Genomic DNA, 22,604 nt, shown 5'->3' with positions numbered 1-22,604 from the left:
CTCTACACTGCACCTCGCCCCTCCTCTGCCTCTCTTGCTGTACCCCCCACACAGTTGGGGGGGGGGGGGGGGGTGCAGTAGGGTGGTAATTCAAAGAGATGCCCACCCTCGTGAATGTGTCCGAACACATGAGCCATCGGCCTGACCCTCTGCACGGCCTTGCTCAGCTCCGGGCATCCGACATTCCCGAAGTGCGGCACCACGTCGCAGAACCCTGAAACACAGCGAACGGCACACCGGTTAAACCGCGGGCACTGGGAATGGAAGATTTCCAAAAAAAGTCCCACGTCCTCTCCCAAGGCCATCCCGCCGCGCGTGCCCCCGGCACCCCCCTCGCCAGTCGGTCAACTCACCTTGCGGAGGTCCGTGTGTGATCAGGATATCTGTATCCGGGGGTATCTGCTCCCACTTTTCCCGCAGTTGACTCCTCTCGCAGAGGTTGAAAGCCCAGTCGCAGAACGCTGGCTGCCTAAGGATGACGAGAAAGGGAAGTGCGGGGTCAAAACCGAGGCGCTCGCCCCTCTGCTCCCCACCCCACCCAACCCCACCTGCTGTCTCCTGCCAGTGACATTACAGTCAAAGGGCAGCGAGTAGAGGTTGGCACCTGGGTCTCAAGTCCGCAGGATGTAATTCCCTGTTAACCTTAGCTGCCCTGGTCAGCTTATTGAGGTTTTTATTTTGCGTGGCGCTGGTCTGGTGAGAGATCTCACACGGCACAAAGGACTTTTTTTTATTTTTGCCCAGACTGCAATTGTTTACCACCTCCCCAACAAGTCCTTTCCCCCTCCCCACACCACCCCCCCCCTCCCCACCCCCCCTCCACCCCCAATAATAATTAATTAATTGGTGAATTACGCACTCTAATCCCCACCCTGGCATTGCTATCCCCAAGGTTGCGGATCCAAGGGGCTCAGCGTACAAAACACCCCGACTTATTGGCGTGTAAACCCCAAGGTCCCCTCCCCACCTGTTAGACTGTGGGACGTTCAACTGTGTGGGGCATCGCACAGCCAACTCTGAGCCCCTAGTGGGCAGGGCAGGGGGGGGGGGGGGGGGGGGGGAAGGCAGCAGAGACACCCTGCCCGACTTATTTGCTCCTCCCCGCCCCGGACCCCGACTTGACTTACCAGGGCGAGCCGTAGACTTTGAACCCTTTGACCTCTGTCGCTGTGTCCTGGAGGTAGATGCAGTTCCCCAGGAGGCCGGGCAGGTCCTCCCGGGGCTCGATCTGCAGCTGGCTGTAACCCAGGGAGCCCATGGACTCCATGTAACCTCGGTCGAACGGAAGCTCATGGTTCCCGGCAATGACTACCTTTTCAGCGAAGTGGCAGCTGCCTAGGGGAGAGAAGAGAGATGGACGCGGTTAACGCATGTGCTGTGCTCCCACAAGCTAACGACCGGCGTGAGGTACTGAGCACCATCCACACACACACACACAGCGACTGGGACGGGTAGCGCAGGCAGGCGGTGGAGGACCTGGTGCTAACCTAACCAGCGGCAGAAGCTCTTGATCTCCTCCCTGTGCCCCCCGTTGGTGAAGTCTCCGGCGTGAATGAGGACGTCTCCCTCGGGTAGGATCAGGGCTGCCGTCTGCTGGTGCGTGTCGGAAACGCAGACGAACCTCACGTAGCCCTCGAGCCTGGGAGTCCCGGGCCGCAGCTCTTCGAGTCTGGAAGTAAACAGGAGAGATGGGGGCGGAATCATCGAATCTGACAAGCACAGGAGGAGTCCATTCGCTCCATCGTGCCTGTGCTGGCCCTTTTGAAAGATCTATTCAGTCAGTTCACACTCTTTCCCGCCCCCACAACCCTGCAAATTTTTCCACTTCCAGTATTAATCCAATTCCCCCTTTTGAAAGTTACGACTGAATCTGCTTCCATCGTCGTTATTCCTCGGAGCGGAGAAGGTTAAGGGGGTGATTTAATGGAGGCGTTCAGAATCGGGAGGGCGTTTGGAAACAGTAGAGAGAGAAACTGGTGGCGGAGAGGGTCGGTAACCAGAGGGACACAGATTTAAGATAATTGGGAAGAGAACCGGGGGGGGGGAAGAGGAGGAGAATTTCTTTAACGCGGGGAGGAGTTGTGATCTGGAACGCGCTGCCTGAAAGGAAGGTGGAAGCAGATTCAATCGTAACTTTCAAAAGGGGGAATTGGATAAATACTGGAAGGGGGTAAATTTGCAGGGCGGGGAGGGGAGACGAATTGGATAGATAGGGCCAACACAAGCACGATGGAGGGAATGGCCTCCTTTCTCCACTGTGTGAATCCATGGGTACGGTACTGGATAAAGCAGCCCTGGAATCTCACAGCTTTTGGTCGCTTCACCACCTCCTCGTGATCCTGAGATGACCCTCGACTCTCAGCTCTTGCCCTGCCGCTCAATTCCTTTCACCCTCCAGCGACCTGTCACTCGAATCTCCCTCTGCTTCCTGCCGTACAGACCTCGCGCTCTCTGTCCATCTGGCCGTGAGCAGTTTGAACCTCACCCACTTGCTGTCCCAACACACCGGGAATGGGAACGGTTCTGGTATCGGGCCAACAAACTATATTTGCCTGGCCATCTGCTCATTGGGCAGTAGCTCATCAAAGCAGAGGTCACACCTGCGGACAGTGACACACTGGAGAATAACACACTGGACAGTACCACATCAGTGGACAGTAACACACTGGACAGTACCACATCAGTGGACAGTAACACACTGGACAGTACCACATCAGTGACACACTGGGCACTGACACACTGGACATTGACACACTGGATTCTGGGCAGTGACACACTGGACTCTGACTGGACATTGACACACTGGACTCTGGGCAGAGACACACTGGGCAGTGACACACTGGACTCTGACTGGACATTGACACACTGGATTCTGGGCAGAGACACACTGGGCAGTGACACACTGGACTCTGACTGGACATTGACACACTGGATTCTGGGCAGAGACACACTGGGCAGTGACACACTGGACTCTGACTGGACATTGACACACTGGACTCTGACTGGACATTGACACACTGGACTCTGACTGGCCAGTGACACACTGGACTCTGACTGGCCAGTGACACACTGGACTCTGACTGGCCAGTGACACACTGGACTCTGACTGGGCATTGACACACTGGACTCTGACTGGCCAGTGACACACTGGACTCTGACTGGGCATTGACACACTGGACTCTGACTGCGCAGTGACACACTGGACATTGACACACTGGACTCTGACTGGGCATTGACACACTGGATTCTGGGCAGTGACACACTGGACTCTGACTGGGCAGTGACACACTGGACTCTGACTGGGCAGTGACCACACTGGGCACTGACATAATGGGCAGTGACACACTGGACTCTGACTGGGCAGTGACACACTGGGCACTGACATAATGGGCAGTGACACACTGGACATTGACTGACTGGGCAGTGACACACTGGACTCTGACTGGGCAGTGACACACTGGACTCTGGACATTGACACACTGGGCAGTGACACACTGGACTCTGACTGGGCAGTGACACACTGGACTCTGACATAATGGGCAGTGACACACTGGACTCTGACTGGACATTGACACACTGGACTCTGACTGGGCAGTGACACACTGGACTCTGACTGGACATTGACACACTGGACTCTGACTGGGCAGTGACACACTGGACTCTGACTGGACATTGACACACTGGACTCTGACTGGGCAGTGACACACTGGGCACTGACATAATGGGCAGTGACACACTGGACTCTGACTGGACATTGACTGACTGGGCAGTGACACACTGGACTCTGACTGGGCAGTGACACACTGGACTCTGACATAATGGGCAGTGACACACTGGACTCTGACTGGACAGTGACACACTGGACTCTGACTGGACAGTGACACACTGGACATTGACACACTGGGCACTGACATAATGGGCAGTGACACACTGGACTCTGGACATTGACACACTGGACTCTGACTGGACATTGACACACTGGGCACTGACATAATGGGCAGTGACACACTGGACATTGACACACTGGGCACTGACATAATGGGCAGTGACACACTGGACTCTGACAGGACATTGACACACTGGGCACTGACATAATGGGCAGTGACACACTGGACTCTGACTGGGCAGTGACACACTGGACATTGACACACTGGGCACTGACATAATGGGCAGTGACACACTGGACATTGACACACTGGGCACTGACATAATGGGCAGTGACACTGGACTCTGACTGGACATTGACACACTGGGCACTGACAATGGGCAGTGACACACTGGACATTGACACACTGGGCACTGACATAATGGGCAGTGACACACTGGACATTGACACACTGGGCACTGACATAATGGGCAGTGACACACTGGACTCTGACTGGGCAGTGATACACTGGACATTGACACACTGGGCACTGACAATGGGCAGTGACACACTGGACATTGACACACTGGGCACTGACATAATGGGCAGTGACACACTGGACTCTGACTGGACATTGACACACTGGACTCTGACTGGGCAGTGACACACTGGACTCTGACTGGGCAGTGACACACTGGACTCTGGACATTGACACACTGGGCACTGACATAATGGGCAGTGACACACTGGACTCTGACTGGGCAGTGACACACTGGACTCTGACTGAGCAGTGACACACTGGACTCTGACTGAGCAGTGACACACTGGACTCTGACTGGACATTGACACACTGGACTCTGACTGGACATTGACTGACTGGGCAGTGACACACTGGACTCTGACTGGACATTGACACACTGGACTCTGACTGGACATTGACTGACTGGGCAGTGACACACTGGACATTGACACACTGGACTCTGACTGGGCAGTGACACACTGGACATTGACACACTGGACTCTGACTGGACATTGACACACTGGACTCTGACTGGGCAGTGACACACTGGACTCTGACTGGGCAGTGACACACTGGACTCTGACTGGACATTGACTGACTGGGCAGTGACACACTGGACTCTGACTGGGCAGTGACACACTGGACTCTGATTGGACATTGACTGACTGGGCAGTGACACACTGGACTCTGACTGGGCAGTGACACACTGGACTCTGACTGGGCAGTGACACACTGGACTCTGATTGGACATTGACTGACTGGGCAGTGACACACTGGACTCTGACTGGGCAGTGACACACTGGACTCTGACTGGGCAGTGACACACTGGACTCTGATTGGACATTGACTGACTGGGCAGTGACACACTGGACTCTGACTGGGCAGTGACACACTGGACTCTGATTGGACATTGACTGACTGGGCAGTGACACACTGGACTCTGACTGGACATTGACACACTGGACTCTGACTGGACATTGACACACTGGACTCTGACTGGGCAGTGACACACTGGACTCTGACTGGACATTGACTGACTGGGCAGTGACACACTGGACATTGACACACTGGACTCTGACTGGGCAGTGACACACTGGACTCTGACATAATGGGCAGTGACACACTGGACTCTGACATAATGGGCAGTGACACACTGGACTCTGACTGGACATTGACTGACTGGGCAGTGACACACTGGACATTGACACACTGGACTCTGACTGGGCAGTGACACACTGGACTCTGACATAATGGGCAGTGACACACTGGACTCTGACATAATGGGCAGTGACACACTGGACTCTGACTGGACATTGACACACTGGACTCTGACTGGACATTGACACACTGGACTCTGACTGGGCAGTGACACACTGGACTCTGACTGGACATTGACACACTGGACTCTGACATAATGGGCAGTGACACACTGGACTCTGACATAATGGGCAGTGACACACTGGACTCTGACTGGGCAGTGACACACTGGACTCTGATTGGACATTGACTGACTGGGCAGTGACACACTGGACTCTGACTGGGCAGTGACACACTGGACTCTGATTGGACATTGACTGACTGGGCAGTGACACACTGGACTCTGACTGGGCAGTGACACACTGGACATTGACACACTGGACTCTGACTGGGCAGTGACACACTGGACTCTGACTGGGCAGTGACACACTGGACTCTGACTGGACATTGACACACTGGACTCTGACTGGACATTGACACACTGGACTCTGACTGGACATTGACACACTGGACTCTGACTGGGCAGTGACACACTGGACTCTGACTGGACATTGACACACTGGACTCTGACTGGGCAGTGACACACTGGACTCTGACTGGGCAGTGACACACTGGACTCTGACATAATGGGCAGTGACACACTGGACTCTGACATAATGGGCAGTGACACACTGGACTCTGACTGGGCAGTGACACACTGGACTCTGACTGGACAGTGACACACTGGACTCTGACTGGACATTGACACACTGGACTCTGACTGGGCAGTGACACACTGGACTCTGACTGGGCAGTGACACACTGGACTCTGACTGGACATTGACACACTGGACTCTGACTGGGCAGTGACACACTGGACTCTGACTGGGCAGTGACACACTGGACTCTGACTGGGCAGTGACACACTGGACTCTGACTGGACATTGACACACTGGACTCTGACTGGACATTGACTGACTGGGCAGTGACACACTGGACTCTGACTGGACATTGACACACTGGACTCTGACTGGACATTGACACACTAGGCAGTGACTCACTGGCAGACAGTGATGTTCCTGTGAACAGGTTTGACACCCTCAGGCACTGAGCAGTGACTCAGCTCATTTCTCGATGGGACACGAAGCTGAGGTAAAGAGACTGAGCTCCAGGGCAGAACCCTCACCTCCCAGCCTCATCCCTCACCTCCAGTCTCACCCCTCACCTCCCAGTCTCACCCCTCAACCTCACCCCTCAACCTCATCCCTGTGCCTCACTCCTCACCTCCCAGTCTCACCCCTCAACCTCACCCCTCAACCTCATCCCTGTGCCTCACTCCTCACCTCCCAGTCTCACCCCTCACCTCCCAGTCTCACCCCTCAACCTCACCCCTCAACCTCATCCCTGTGCCTCACCCCTCACCTCCCAGTCTCACCCCTCACCTCCCAGTCTCACCCCTCAACCTCACCCCTCAACCTCAGCCCTCACTCCTCACCTCCCAGCCTCATCCCTCACCTCCCAATCTCACCCCTCAACCTCATCCCTGTGCCTCACTCCTCACCCCTCACCTCCCAGTCTCACCCCTCACCTCCCAGCCTCAGCCCCTCTCACCTGTAGTGACCGCGGCGGCCGGGGTCCGGGAGGAGCCTCAGGTACCGGGGAAGCGGCTCCGGACAAAACATCGTCAACTCCGGGAGGAGGAAGGAGGAGGAGTGGAGGAAGGAGGAGGAGTGGAGGGAGGGATCTGAAAGCAGCAGCTTCCGAGTGAATGATGAAATATATCAGCAAGTGCGGAGTCAGTGTTTATAGAGAGAGAGTGGGATCAAATATCACAAAGCGCAGACTGAAAATTCATTGCAGTCCCGAGGGAGTGCAGCACTGTCGGAGGGTCAGTACTGAGGGAGCGCCGCACTGTCGGAGGGTCAGTACTGAGGGAGCGCCGCACTGTCGGAGGGTCAGTACTGAGGGAGTGCCGCACTGTCGGAGGGTCAGTACTGAGGGAGCCCCGCACTGTCGGAGGGTCAGTACTGAGGGAGTGCCGCACTGTCGGAGGGTCAGTACTGAGGGAACGCCGCACTGTCGGAGGGTCAGTACTGAGGGAGCCCCGCACTGTCGGAGGGTCAGTACTGAGGGAGTGCCGCGCTGTCGGAGGGTCAGTACTGAGGGAGTGCCGCGCTGTCGGAGGGTCAGTACTGAGGGAGTGCCGCGCTGTCGGAGGGTCAGTACTGAGGGAGTGCCGCGCTGTCGGAGGGTCAGTACTGAGGGAGTGCCGCGCTGTCGGAGGGTCAGTACTGAGGGAGCGCCGCACTGTCAGAGGGTCAGTGCTGAGGGAGCCCCGCACTGTCGGAGGGTCAGTACTGAGGGAGTGCCGCGCTGTCGGAGGGTCAGTACTGAGGGAGTGCCGCGCTGTCGGAGGGTCAGTACTGAGGGAGCGCCGCACTGTCGGAGGGTCAGTACTGAGGGAGCGCCGCGCTGTCGGAGGGTCAGTACTGAGGGAGCGCCGCACTGTCGGAGGGTCAGTACTGAGGGAGTGCCGCGCTGTCGGAGGGTCAGTACTGAGGGAGTGCCGCGCTGTCGGAGGGTCAGTACTGAGGGAGTGCCGCGCTGTCGGAGGGTCAGTACTGAGGGAGCCCCGCACTGTTGGAGGGTCAGAACTGAGGGAGCGCCGCACTGTCGGAGGGTCAGTACTGAGGGAGCGCCGCACTGTCGGAGGGTCAGTACTGAGGGAGCGCCGCGCTGTCGGAGGGTCAGTGCTGAGGGAGCGCCGCACTGTCGGAGGGTCAGTGCTGAGGGAGCGCCGCACTGTCGGAGGGTCAGTGCTGAGGGAGCGCCGCACTGTCGGAGGGTCAGTACTGAGGGAGCGCCGCACTGTCGGAGGGTCAGTACTGAGGGAGCGCCGCACTGTCGGAGGGTCAGTACTGAGGGAGCGCAGCACTGTCGGAGGGTCAGTACTGAGGGAGTGCAGCACTGACGGAGGGTCAGTACTGAGGGAGCCCCGCACTGTCGGAGGGTCAGTACTGAGGGAGTGCAGCACTGACGGAGGGTCAGTACTGAGGGAGTGCAGCACTGACGGAGGGTCAGTACTGAGGGAGCCCCGCACTGTCGGAGGGTCAGTACTGAGGGAGTGCAGCACTGTCGGAGGGTCAGTACTGAGGGAGCGCCGCACTGTCGGAGGGTCAGTACTGAGGGAGTGCCGCACTGTCGGAGGGTCAGTCCTGAGGGAGCGCCGCACTGTTGGAGGGTCAGTGCTGAGGGAGTGCCGCACTGTCGGAGGGTCAGTACTGAGGGAGCGCCTCACTGTCGGAGGGTCAGTACTGAGGGAGCGCCGCACTGTCGGAGGGTCAGTACTGAGGGAGCCCCGCACTGTCGGAGGGTCAGTACTGAGGGAGCGCCGCACTGTCGGAGGGTCAGTACTGAGGGAGCGCCGCACTGTCGGAGGGTCAGTACTGAGGGAGCGCCGCACTGTCGGAGGGTCAGTACTGAGGGAGCGCAGCACTGTCGGAGGGTCAGTACTGAGGGAGCGCAGCACTGTCGGAGAGTCAGTACTGAGGGAGTACCGCACTGTCGGAGGGTCAGTGCTGAGGGAGTGCCGCACTGTCGGAGGGTCAGTACTGAGGGAGCGCCGCACTGTCGGAGGGTCAGTACTGAGGGAGCGCCGCACTGTCGGAGAGTCAGTACTGAGGGAGCGCCGCGCTGTCGGAGGGTCAGAACTGAGGGAGCGCCGCACTGTCGGAGGGTCAGTACTGAGGGAGTGCCGCACTGTCGGAGGGTCAGTACTGAGGGAGCGCAGCACTGTCGGAGGGTCAGTACTGAGGGAGCGCAGCACTGTCGGAGAGTCAGTACTGAGGGAGTACCGCACTGTCGGAGGGTCAGTGCTGAGGGGAGTGCCGCACTGTCGGTGGGTCAGTACTGAGGGAGCGCCGCACTGTCGGAGGGTCAGGTACTGAGGGAGCGCCGACGTCGAGGTAGGGGGTTTAGGGGGGGGTGAGTTTTAGGTACTGTGGGGAGCGCGGCTGGTGGGAGGGTCGAGGGTGGGGGTGAGGAGGGGGGGGTTTCAGTACTGAGGGAGCAGCCGTGTCGGTGGGTCAGAATGAGGAGGTGTCGGCACTGTTCGGAGGGGTAGTACTGAGGGGAGTGCGCTGTGTAGGGGGTCAGTGCTGAGGGGGAGTGCGGCATTGTCGGAGGTGTCAGTACTGAGGGGTGCGCTGCATGTCGGAGAGGGTCTGGTACTGAGGGCGTCGGTGGGTCGGAGGGTAGTCTGAGGGAGGGCGCACTGTCGGAGGGTCAGAACTGAGGGAGCGGCCGCATGTCGGAGGGTCAGTACTGAGGGGATGCGGCGCGCAGTGTCGGAGGGTCAGAACTGAGGGAGCGCCGCACTGTCGGAGGGTCAGTACTGAGGGAGTGCCGCATTGTCGGAGGGTCAGTGCTGAGGGAGTGCCGCACTGTCGGAGAGTCAGTACTGAGGGAGCACCGCACTGTCGGAGAGTCAGTACTGAGGGAGTACCGCACTGTCGGAGGGTCAGTGCTGAGGGAGTGCCGCACTGTCGGAGGGTCAGTACTGAGGGAGCGCCGCACTGTCGGAGGGTCAGTACTGAGGGAGCGCCACACTGTCGGAGGGTCAGTACTGAGGGAGCGCCGCACTGTCGGAGGGTCAGAACTGAGGGAGCGCCGCACTGTCGGAGGGTCAGTGCTGAGGGAGTGCCGCACTGTCGGAGGGTCAGAACTGAGAGAGCTCCGCACTGTCGGAGGGTCAGTGCTGAGGGAGTGCCGCACTGTCGGAGGGTCAGTACTGAGGGAGCGCCACACTGTCGGAGGGTCAGTACTGAGGGAGCGCCGCACTGTCGGAGGGTCAGAACTGAGGGAGCGCCGCACTGTCGGAGGGTCAGTACTGAGGGAGTGCCGCATTGTCGGAGGGTCAGTGCTGAGGGAGTGCCGCACTGTCGGAGGGTCAGTACTGAGGGAGCGCCGCACTGTCGGAGGGTCAGTGCTGAGGGAGCGCAGCACTGTCGGAGGGTCAGTACTGAGGGAGCGCCGCACTGTCGGAGAGTCAGTACTGAGGGAGTGCCGCACTGTCGGAGGGTCAGTACTGAGGGAGCGCCGCGCTGTCGGAGGGTCAGTACCGAGGGAGCGCCGCGCTGTCGGAGGGTCAGTACTGAGTGAGCGCAGCACTGTCGGAGCGTCAGTACTGAGGGAGCGTCGCAGTGTCGGAGGGTCAGTACTGAGGGAGTGCCGCACTGTTGGAGGGTCAGTACTGAGGGAGCCCCGCACTGTCGGAGGGTCAGTACTGAGGGAGCGCCGCACTGTCGGAGGGTCGGTACTGAGGGAGTGCCGCACTGTCGGAGGGTCAGTACCGAGGGAGCGCCGCGCTGTCGGAGGGTCAGTACTGAGTGAGCGCAGCACTGTCGGAGCGTCAGTACTGAGGGAGCGTCGCAGTGTCGGAGGGTCAGTGCTGAGGGAGCGCCACACTGTCGGAGGGTCAGTGCTGAGGGAGCGCCGCACTGTCGGAGGGTCAGTGCTGAGGGAGCGCCACACTGTCGGAGGGTCAGTGCTGAGGGAGCGTCGCAGTGTCGGAGGGTCAGTCCTGAGGGAGCCCCGCACTGTCGGAAGGTCAGTACTGAGGGAGCGCCGCACTGTCGGAGGGTCAGTGCTGAGGGAGCGCCACACTGTCGGAGGGTCAGTACTGAGGGAGCGCCGCGCTGTCGGAGGGTCAGTCCTGAGGGAGTGCCGCACTGTCGGAGGGTCCATCTTTCAGGTGAGACCTTAACCCGAGGCCCCCGTCTGCACTCTCGGGTGGGTGTGAAAGATCCCACGGCCACTATTTGGAAGAAGAGCAGTTGGGGGAGTGGGTGTGGGGGATGGGACAGTTCTGCCCGGTGTCCTGGGGCCGATATGTACCGTCAAACCAACATCACTGAGACCGATGACCGGGGTCATTTATCACAGCGCTGCTTGTGGGATCTTGCTGTGCACAAATTGCGCTGCTGCGTTTCCCGCCTCAGCCCCCGGCACTGCAGAAGCACATCACCGGCCGTGAGGCGTTCTGGGATGTCCTGAGGGGCGGTCGGGGGGGGGGGGGGGGGGGTGGTGGGGAGCAGTCTGTTTCCCGCAGTCTGTTTCCCGCAGGTGCCCGTCCGACATTCTCCTGAAGCCATCGGCCGTCTCCGCTTCCACCCCCCTCGCGGTCAGCGAGTTCCGGGTCATTGCCACCCGCTGCGTAAAAAAAGGTTCTTCGTCACGTTTCCCCTGCATCTCTTTGCCCAAAACCTTCAATCCTTGCACCATCAGCTAATCGGAACTGCATTGTCCACCTTGTGTCAACCTGTCGTAATCTTGTACACCTCCATCAAATCTCCTCTCCATCGCCTCTGTTCTAAAGGGGAACAAACCCAGCGTCTCCAACCTGCCCGTTCTGCCAGCCCGTCTACGCCCCTGTTGCAAGGCGGTCCACATCGTCCTCGCTGGTTGGTTGCACCTCCAAGTTTGTTATCACCGGCAAATTTAGAAATTGTACTCTGCGTTCCAAGATCCGATTCATTGACCGACAGCGTGAAAAAGAAAAACCAGCAGCCCCAGCACTGACCCTTGGGGGAAAACACCCCTGCCTCCCAGCCCTCGAGTCTGAAAAACAACCATTTACTGCGAATCGCTGTTTCCTGTCCTCGAGGTTCAACGTTTTCAATTCATATACAGGAGCGTTATTTAGATAGGGATGGTAGTTGTATCGCAGGTGGACGGACAGGGGTGTTACAAGAAATATGTTCAATAATTTCAACATATCCAAATTTAGCATTTGCCCCAAGTGAATTTATTCAGAGAATTAATTTCAGTTCAAACAAGATTTGGCTCATTTCCTGTTCCCCTGAGAACACGAGTCGGCAAATCATATTGTCCCTTTCAGTTTCTACATCAGTATCAGATCAGTAACCTGGCACCTAATTGGTGCATGACAAGAGGAAATATTTTAATCCCGTCAAAAACTCCCAGGACAGGTACAGCACGGGGAGGTTTGATACAGAGTAAAGCTCCCTCTACACTGTCCCCCATCAAACACTCCCCAGGACAGGTACAGTACGGGGGGTTAGATACAGAGTAAAGCTCCCTCTACACTGTCCCCCATCAAACACTCCCCAGGACAGGTACAGTACGGGGGTTAGATACAGAGTAAAGCTCCCTCTACACTGTCCCCCATCAAACACTCCCCAGGACAGGTACAGTACGGGGGTTAGATACAGAGTAAAGCTCCCTCTACACTGTCCCCCATCAAACACTCCCCAGGACAGGTACAGTACGGGGGTTAGATACAGAGTAAAGCTCCCTCTACACTGTCCCCCATCAAACACTCCCAGGACAGGTACAGTACGGGGGTTAGATACAGAGTAAAGCTCCCTCTACACTGTCCCCCATCAAACACTCCCAGGACAGGTACAGTACGGGGGGTTAGATACAGAGTAAAGCTCCCTCTACACTGTCCCCCATCAAACACTCCCAGGACAGGTACAGTACCGGGGGTTAGATACAGAGTAAAGCTCCCTCGACACTGTCCCCAACAAACACTCCCAGGACAGGTACAGTACGGGGAGTTAGATACAGAGTAAAGCTCCCTCTACACTGTCCCCCATCAAACACTCCCAACAAAAAAAAAACCGGGGTTAGATACAGAGTAAAGCTCCCTCTACACTGTCCCCCATCAAACACTCCCCAGGGACAGGTACAGCACGGGGGGGTTAGATACAGAGTAAAGCTCCCTAAAAAAAAAAGAAAAAGAAAAAAAAAAAACGGGGGGGGTTAGATACAGAGTAAAGCTCCCTCGACACTGTCCCCCATCAAACACTCCCCAGGACAGGTACAGTACGGGGGGGTTAGATACAGAGTAAAGCTCCCTCGACACTGTCCCCCATCAAACACTCCCCAGGACAGGTACAGTACGGGGGGTTAGATACAGAGTAAAGCTCCCTCTACACTGTCCCCCATCAAACACTCCCCAGGACAGGTACAGCACGGGGGGTTAGATACAGAGTAAAGCTCCCTCTACACTGTCCCCATCAAACACTCCCCAGGACAGGTACAGTACGGGGGTTAGATACAGAGTAAAGCTCCCTCTACACTGTCCCCCATCAAACACTCCCAGGACAGGTACAGTACGGGGGTTAGATACAGAGTAAAGCTCCCTCTACACTGTCCCCCATCAAACACTCCCAGGACAGGTACAGTACGGGGTTAGATACAGAGTAAAGCTCCCTCTACACTGTCCCCCATCAAACACTCCCCAGGACAGGTACAGTACGGGGGGGTTAGATACAGAGTAAAGCTCCCTCGACACTGTCCCTCATCAAACACTCCCAACAAAAAAAAACGGAGGTTAGATACAGAGTAAAGCTCCCTCTACACTGTACCCCATCAAACACTCCCCAGGACAGGTACAGCACGGGGGGTTAGATACAGAGTAAAGCTCCCTCTACACTGTCCCCCATCAAACACTCCCAACAAAAAAAAACGGAGGTTAGATACAGAGTAAAGCTCCCTCTACACTGTCCCACATCAAACACTCCCAACAAAAAAAAAAAACGGGGGTTAGATACAGAGTAAAGCTCCCTCTACACTGTCCCCATCAAACACTCCCCAGGACAGGGACAGTACGGGGGGTTAGATACAGAGTAAAGCTCCCTCTACACTGTCCCCCATCAAACACTCCCCAGGACAGGTACAGCACGGGGGGTTAGATACAGAGTAAAGCTCCCTCTACACTGTCCCCATCAAACACTCCCCAGGACAGGTACAGCACGGGGGGTTAGATACAGAGTAAAGCTCCCTCTACACTGTCCCCCATCAAACACTCCCAGGACAGGTACAGTACGGGGGGTTAGATACAGAGTAAAGCTCCCTCTACACTGTCCCACATCAAACACTCCCAACAAAAAAAAACGGGGGTTAGATACAGAGTAAAGCTCCCTCTACACTGTCCCCTATCAAACACTCCCCAGGACAGGGACAGTACGGGGGGGTTCGATACAGAGTAAAGCTCCCTCAACACTGTCCCCCATCAAACACTCCCAGGACAGGTACAGTACGGGGGGGTTAGATACAGAGTAAAGCTCCCTCTACACTGTCCCCCATCAAACACTCCCAGGGCAGGTACAGTACGGGGGGGTTAGATACAGAGTAAAGCTCCCTCGACACTGTCCCCCATCAAACACTCCCAGGACAGGTACAGTACGGGGGGTTAGATACAGAGTAAAGCTCCCTCTACACTGTCCCCAACACTGCCAGTTGATGGGTGGGTGGGGGGTGGGGGGGGGACGGGCGAGCAAATATATTGCAGCAACACAATTAAATAAATAAATGATTGAGCAGAGGAATAAAGAGAGGGAGTTTCCATCGAGCCAGTGAGTGAATTCCCCTGCCCTCATTTTGCTTGTTGAATTTTCCAGTGAGTCTACGGGGGTTAAGGGGTGCCTTCGTTCCAATCTCTCGGCCGTTTGTGGGTCTCAGTAGTTGGTCGGCCGTGAGTCGTTTTGGCAAATTGCTGAGGTTGTGAAAGATGAAAATTCCTTTGCTATTTCCCCCTTCGACCTCTTGCCCCCCCCCCCCCCCACCCCTTCCTCCTTCTCTTCCTCTTCCCCACAACCCCTCCCTTCTCCCCAGTATTCGGGGAGCCCTTCCCATCCCCAACCCCTTTGCGTAAACTCTCATTCTAAACACGTCACCCTCCACCACCTCCACCCTGTCCTCTCCCTCTTGCTGTCGATTGGGCGTCTCCGTTCCACTCTGGTCTCCTGTTCGCTCTCAGTCGACCGTGGTCCCAGGGGGTGAGGGGGGGAAGGTTTTGGATTTTAGGGGAAACCGGGCTCGGCTATTCCTCCTGGAACTGGGGGTTCACGACTGTCGTGGTGGCGCTCTTGAAGAGGGGATTCCCGGCCTGCAGAAATCGGACGAGAGAGAGAGGAATAGAGTCACAACTTTTCCGAGCAAAAACCCGTACAGTTCTCAGGGTGGAACCTGCTTCCGTTTCGATTCACCCCACAGCTCCCCTCACCCCCGCCAGCCGGCCCGTCTCCCTTCCCATCGCTCCCCCATCGTTATACACACATGCGGGACGTCGCGGCTGTCGTGGAGCCACGGCGCAGCGTACCCGCGGGATTAGTCTTCAGTCAGGTCTCGCCGTTGTACGAGGCGGTCAGTGCGGAGGAAGGGAGGAGGAATGGCGGGGCGTTCTCTCACCTCGTTCCACCGCGCGTTCTGCCTCTCCTTCTCAAAGCGGGAGTATTCGCGCCGGTCGTAAAGCTCCACCATCCCGCGCCAGATCCCCAGCAGCACCAGGCCGATCAGGACAATTCCCATCATCGTCGAGCCGATCACAATCGCCCTCTTGTCTTTCGCCAAGGCTGACCGGAGAATAAGAGAGAGAGAGAGAGAGTGGGGGGAAAAAAAAGCAGAGTGAGGAGAAGGGGGGTGCTGACAAACTGAGAGGCGTTGACCGGAAACTCGCCGTGACCTATGTAAACATTCGACAATGCTGGGGCCGCCATGTAAACGGGTCGCGTGATGCCGCAGTGCCAGGCCGTGGCCATTGGGTGGCGCATCGTAGGTCCACAGGACGCGGAGTTAACAACGCCAGAGGCCGCTCCACCGCTTAACACGCTGAGACGGTCAGCGCCAGTCCTTGTTCAACACAGAAACGGGCGTGCGTACGTACGTACGGGGGAGCGCCGCCCTGCCGGAGGGTCAGTGCCGGGGGAGCGCCGCCCTGTCGGAGGGTCAGTGCTGGAGGAGCGCCGCATTGTCGGAGTCCCGCGGGCAATATCTATCACTCAACCAACATCACTTGAAGAAAAGAATGATCCAGTCATTTATCACACTGCTGCATGTGGGATCTTGCTGTGCGCAAATTGGCTGCCGCCCTTCCTCCATTACAACAGCGACCGCACTTCAGAAGTACGTCCTGAGGGGATAAAAGGCGCTGGGGCCTCCCCCGATCCTGCGGCCCCCCTGCCCCGCCCCCCCCCCCCCCCACCCCCCAGTCCCGTGTGCCGAATCTACGCTCCACCTGCCTCTCTGGCGGACTCGCAGGTGCGTGCCTGCGTCTCGCTCCTCCACCACAAACTCGATCAGCTCCGTGTCGCTTGCTCTCTCGGTGCAGACAAGCCTGTCTCCCGGAAACTTCCGCACAATTTCCACAGTCACGCTGGAGCAGTTTATGTCGCATGTCCCCTGCAGCGGCCCCGACTGGAACGCTAAACACTCGGCACAGTCCCTGCAGGGAAACAGAACCGAGTCAGCGCAGGTTAGATACAGAGTAAAGCTCCCTCTACACTGTCCCCCATCAAACACTCCCAAAAAAAAAAAATGGGTTGGCTGTTGCTTGATTTTAAAGTGCTGAGTGCTGATTGCAGCAACAAGCCTCAGCTGACAGTGCTGTTGGCAGTTGGAGGCTGCAGTGGTGGAGAGAGGAGCTAGACCGAGCACGGGAGAGCAGTTACAACCCAGCAGAGGGAAAGCTTCAACAACAAAAGAGACTTTGGTTGGAAACAAGGCTTTGCCTGGAGGTGGGTGCTGAACACCAGTCGTTTGCTTTGGACTGTTGGGGGAGGAACAAGTGGCCGGAACAACAAGGGGTGGGGCTGCCAATTCAGCAGGGATCTGTGCTGCTGCAACACGCACACAGGGAAGCTCCCTCCCCACCCCAATTGCCCAGCCCGGGTCAGCTGAAGCTGCCCGACTAAAGAGACGGAAGGGGATAGATAGTGCCTGGGCAGCTTCAGCTGACCCAGGTGAAGACACCTCCCCCAACCACAAGACCAAGTGTGCTGGCAAAGACTGTTTTAAGTGTGCTGTGTGCACCACCTCTGGAAAGCAAGTAGGTAGGACTCCAGGAAGTACAGAGGGTCGGAGGGACCTTGGTGTACTTGTCCATAGATCACTGAAGGCAGCAGCACAGGTAGATAAGGTGGTTAGGAAGGCATATGGGATACTTGCCTTTATTAGCCGAGGCATAGAATATAAGAGCAGGGAGGTTATGACGGAGCTGTATAAAACACTAGTTAGGCCACAGCTGGAGTACTGTGTACAGTTCTGGTCACCACACTATAGGAAGGATGTGATTGCACTGGAGAGGGTGCAGAGGAGATTCACCAGGATGTTGCCTGGGCTGGAGCGTTTCAGCTATGAAGAGAGACTGGGATAGGCGAGGGTTGTTTTCCTTCGAGCAGAGAAGGCTGAGGGGGGGAACTGATTGAGGTTTACAAAATTATGAGGGGCAGTGATTGGATAGATGGGAAGAAACTTTTTACCCTTAGCGGAGGCGTCAATAACCAGGGGGCAAAGATTTAAGGTAAGGGGCAGGAGGTTTAGAGGGGATTTGAGGAAAACTTTTTCACCCAGAGGGTGGTTGGAATCTGGAACACACTGCCTGAAGGGGGTGGTAGAGGCAGGAACCCTCACAACATTTAAGAAGTATTTAGATGAGCACTTGAAACGCCATAGCATACAAGGCTACGGGCCAAGTGCTGGAAAATGGGATTAGAATAGATAGGTGCTTGATGGCTGGCACTGACACGATGGGCCGAAGGGCCTGTTTCTGTGTTTTATGACTCTGTGACTCATCCCTTACAGCCTGTCTTTCCCTCTCTTTTATACCGTCAGCCTCTCCCCTAACCAGTTATTTGTTTTTTTTTCAGTATTTCTTGCGAACCTTTCATTTTGTTCGATTTGCAAGCAGACAATTCGGGGTGGGTTTAGCTCTTAGACCCATGGCAAGCCCTTCATCACCGGTGGCGGGGCCCTCTACTACCTATGCAGCTGCAGCCTCTGTGGCTGCCCACGTGGCCCCGTCACCCTTTAAATTAATAACATCCAGCCATGGGGTGAAGAGCTATCCCCACCCCAACATGTCTATCGAGGCCTGCGTAAAGGCAATGGCCGAGGTTGTCGGCCCCTCGGCCATTGTTGCGGCCTCAAAGATGTATGGGAAGGCTGTGTTCTTTTTGAAGACCGAGCGGGCGGTGTCCCTGGCCCTGAGTCAGGGGCTCACTGGGGAACCTTCCTGCCAGTAGACCCGCTGGGGGCCACTGCACAGCGGATCATGCTATCAAACGTCCCGCCCTTCATTCCCAGTGAGCTCCTCCTCCCCCATCTGCACCATCTGGGGGAGGTGAGGTCGGGGATCACCCCAGTCCCGCTCGGACTTTGGGAGAACAGCCTCCGGCATGTGTACTCCTTCCGCCGCCAGCTATTCATGCAGCTGGTGCGGGAGGAGGTCTTGGAGGGCCACTTCAGTGTGGAGTTCCAGGGGGCGTCCTACCGCATCTTCTGGACCTCGGACGGGGCGCGGTGCCATGCCTGCAAGGGGTGGGGCACGTTCATAAGAACTGCCATCTGGCGGCGAGGGGAAACCCCGATGGAGGTCTCTCTACGCGGGAGACCTCCCCCTTTACATCAGGGACCGGGGGTGGAGGGTGTTGCACAGAGCAGTCCTGTGCAATAGACTTTTAAGCAGCTTCACAGACTCCCAGGGCGCCTGTACTTTCTGCGGCCTGGACGAGTCCGTGTTCCACGTTTATATGGAGTGTGCGAGGTTGCAGCCCCTCTTTGAGTATTTGAAGGGGCTGCTCCTCAAGTTCTGGCTGCACTTCAGTCCCACATTCCTGATCTTTGGGCACCCAGTGCGGAGGGGGCGTGGGCCGGGAGGAGGATCTCCTCGTCGGTCTGCTCCTGGGCCTGGCCTAGGTGGCAATTCAGAGGTCCAGGCAGCGGGCCGTCGGGGGGGTTCCGTCCTCCCCGATTGCCTGCCCCTCTTCCGCGGTTACGTTCGCGCCCGGGTGTCCCTGGAGAAGGAGCAGGCGGTGTCCGCCGGTACGCTTGAGGCCTTCCGCGACCGGTGGGCACCGCAGGGACTGGAGTGCATCGTCGACGCCGAGAATGGCATTTTAATTTGAGTTTTTGGTTTATTTATCCGTTTTTAATAAAGTTATTTTAAAATGTATATAAAAGGGGCCTGGGGTATAAAGGCCACCTTTAAAAAAAAACGGGATTAGGTACAGAGTAAAGCTCCCTCGACACTGTCCGCGGGTCTCACCTGTGACGTTCACACACGGTTGGACAGGTAATACACCTGTCACAGGTTGGGCCTTGGTATCCAGACTTGCACTCACACTGGTTGCATATACATTCACCGTGTCCGCTGCAGACGGAACCATCCGACAGGAGGCAGCTGCTGTTGAGCCTGGAGCAGTCGCAAGCCTCCCCCGTGTAGTCGGAGAAACAGTCACATTTACCACAGGAACACTTCCCATTACCTACAGAGAGTGAGAGGGAACATAGGAGGGGGTTAGGTATGAAGGGTGAGGGGAGAGAGAGGGATTGGGTGAAAGAGACTGAGTTACTAACGCTACAAATACAGCAAACCCAGAACAAGGCAATCAGAATCCCAGAAAACAATTTTATTTTATCCATCCATGGGATGTGGGCGTCTCTGGCCAGGCCAGCATTTATCGCCCATCCCTAATTGCCCCCTTGAGAAGGTGGTGGTGAGCTGCCTTCTTGAACCGCTGCAGTCCATGTGCGGGTAGGTACACCCACAGTGCTGTTAGGAAGGGAGTTCCAGGATTTCGACCCAGCGACAGTGAAGGAACGGCCGATATAGTTCCAAGTCAGGATGGTGTGTGACTCGGAGGGGAACTTGCAGGTGGTGGTGTTCCCATGCATCTGCTGCCCTTGTCCTTCTAGTTGGTAGAGGTCGCGGGTTTGGAAGGTGCTGTCTAAGGAGCCTTGGTGAGTCGCTGCAGTGCATCTTGTAGATGGTACACACTGCTGCCACTGTGCGTTGGTGGTGGAGGGAGTGAATGTTTGTGGATGGGGTGCCAATCAAGCGGGCTGCTTTGTCCTGGATGGTGTCGAGCTTCTTGAGTGTTGTTGGAGCTGCACCCATCCAGGCAAGTGGAGAGTATTCCATCACACTCCTGACTTGTGCCTTGTAGATGGTGGACAGGCTTTGGGGAGTCAGGAGGTGAGTTACTCGCCTCAGGATTCCCAGCCTCTGACCTGCTCTTGTAGCCACGGTATTTATATGGCTACTCCAGTTCAGTTTCCGGTCAATGGTAACCCCCCAGGATGTTGATAGTGGGGGATTCAGCGATGGTAATGCCATTGAATGTCAAGGGGAGATGGTTAGATTCTCTCTTGTTGGAGATGGTCATTGCCTGGCACTTGTGTGGCGCGAATGTTACTTGCCACTTATCAGCCCAAGCCTGGATATTGTCCAGGTCTTGCTGCATTTCTACACAGACTGCTTCAATATCTGAGGAGTTGCGAACAGTGCTGAACATTGTGCAATCATCAGCGAACATCCCCACTTCTGACCTTATGATTGAAGGAAGGTCATTGATGGAGCAGCTGAAGATGGTTGGGCCTAGGACACTACCCTGAGGAACTCCTGCAGTGATGTCCTGGAGCTCAGATAATTGACCTCCAACAACCGCAACCATCTTCCTTTGCACTCGGTATGACTCCAACCAGCGGAGAGTTTTCCCCCTGATTCCCATTGACTCCAGTTTTGCCAGGGCTCATTGATGCCATACTCGGTCAAATGCTGCCTTGATGTCAAGGGCAGTCACTCTCACCTCACCTCTTGAGTTCAGCTCTTTTGTCCATGTTTGAACCAAGGCTGTAATGAAGTCAGGAGCTGAGTGGCCCTGGCAGAACCCAAACTGAGCGTCACTGAGCAGGTCTTTGCCCCACTCACTTAACCGATCTAAATCCCTTTGTAGCCCCCTTATGTCCTCTTCACAAGTTACTTTCCTACCAATTGCTGAGCAAGTGCTGTTTGATAGCACTGTCAATTACACCTTCCTTCACTTTATCGATGATCAGAAGTGTACTGACGGGGTAGTAATTGGCCGGGTTGGACTTGTCCTGCTTTTTTGTGGACAGGACATACCTGGGCAATTTTCCACACGGTCGGGTAGGTGTCGGTGCTGTAGCTGCACTGGGTGAAGGACAGAGCAGAAGCAGGGGAGAGTTACCAGGAAAGACTACTTTCCTGCCATCCGTTTCCCCATGATCCTGTCCTCCCAGCGCCTTCATCCCTCTCTTTCTCTCTCTCTCTCTCTCCCGATCTGAATGATATTCCGGCCCCTGCACCCTCGTACGCGATTCCTCCTCCTAGCCGCGCCCACCCCTCGTCCACCGAGGGCGAGGCTGGTTATGCTTCGTACCGCTGCACAGTTTGTTGTTGACCCTGGTACAGCTAGCATCGTCGCACTCGCAGAACTGCCCACGCAGGTGTCCGTCGCAGGCGCACAGGCCGCAGAGGCAGTCGCCGTGACCCCCGCACACGGCCGATCCGTTGTCCTTCCGGCAGAGTTCCGTCAGGTCCACGGCCTCCGTGGACCCCTGGGAGCACTCGCAGAACTTGCCCACGTATCCGGCATGGCAGCTGTGTGGGGCGGGGGGGAGTGGTGGAGGCGAGGGGAAGAGAGAGCGAGAGAGGGTTACATCAACTCGGAGAAGTCAGTCCGCTCCCCCCTCCCCCCACCCCCCGCCCCGGCCACCCTCCCCTCCACCATATGCATTTTGCCGGGTCAGCCCTGATTCCCGATTGGTCCCGATGAAAGAGAGAGCAGGCATAAATGGGTCATTTTCTGGTTGGCAAGGTGTAACGAGTGGTGTGACGCAGGGATCGGTTCTGGGGCCTCAACATTTTGAAGTTTATCTCAATGACTTGGATGACTGGACCGCAGGTATGGTGATGCAGAGGAATCTGGGTGTCCGAGGGCACGAAATACAAAAAAAAGCTAGAATGCAGGCACGGCAAATGCAATGTTGTGGTTTATTGCAAGGGGAATGGAATATAAAAGCAGAGACGTTTTGCTACAGCTGCACAGGGCATCGGTGAGACCACATTGTGTACAGTTTCGGTCTCCTCGCTTAAGAAAGGGTTCACTGCATTGGAAACGGAGAAGGTTCACGCAACTGATTCCTGGGACGAGC

The 22,604-nt window shown here is 56.5% G+C and overlaps 2 protein-coding genes across 2 annotated transcripts in view; both read right to left on the bottom strand.

Annotated features, from left to right (window-relative positions):
• Window positions 1-106: 106 nt before the first annotated feature.
• On the bottom strand, window positions 107-7,513 carry LOC137360348 (metallophosphoesterase domain-containing protein 1-like; the record flags this gene model as incomplete). Its single annotated transcript, XM_068025785.1, has 5 exons — window positions 7,233-7,513; window positions 1,488-1,669; window positions 1,128-1,335; window positions 354-469; window positions 107-214 (listed from the first exon to the last, which is right to left on the bottom strand). Coding segments are annotated over exons 1-5 (685 nt in total), but the record flags the coding sequence as incomplete, so codon positions are not given.
• Window positions 7,514-12,403: 4,890 nt separating this feature from the next.
• LOC137360349 (integrin beta-7-like) overlaps window positions 12,404-22,604 on the bottom strand; it is a gene marked incomplete at its 5' end in the record, with an annotated part of 36,127 nt that continues 25,926 nt past the window's right edge. The window contains 5 exons of the mRNA XM_068025787.1: window positions 12,404-15,537; window positions 15,840-16,003; window positions 16,670-16,872; window positions 19,693-19,912; window positions 21,830-22,050. Coding sequence (XP_067881888.1) covers window positions 15,472-15,537; window positions 15,840-16,003; window positions 16,670-16,872; window positions 19,693-19,912; window positions 21,830-22,050 — 874 coding nt within the window. The remainder of the gene's footprint in view (window positions 15,538-15,839; window positions 16,004-16,669; window positions 16,873-19,692; window positions 19,913-21,829; window positions 22,051-22,604) is intronic.

Source organism: Heterodontus francisci, unplaced genomic scaffold (assembly GCF_036365525.1).
Source record: "Heterodontus francisci isolate sHetFra1 unplaced genomic scaffold, sHetFra1.hap1 HAP1_SCAFFOLD_1804, whole genome shotgun sequence".
NCBI classification, from domain to species: Eukaryota; Metazoa; Chordata; class Chondrichthyes; order Heterodontiformes; family Heterodontidae; genus Heterodontus; species Heterodontus francisci.
Note: the sequence above shows the minus strand (reverse complement) of the source record. Positions and strands in the feature narration are given on the sequence as shown.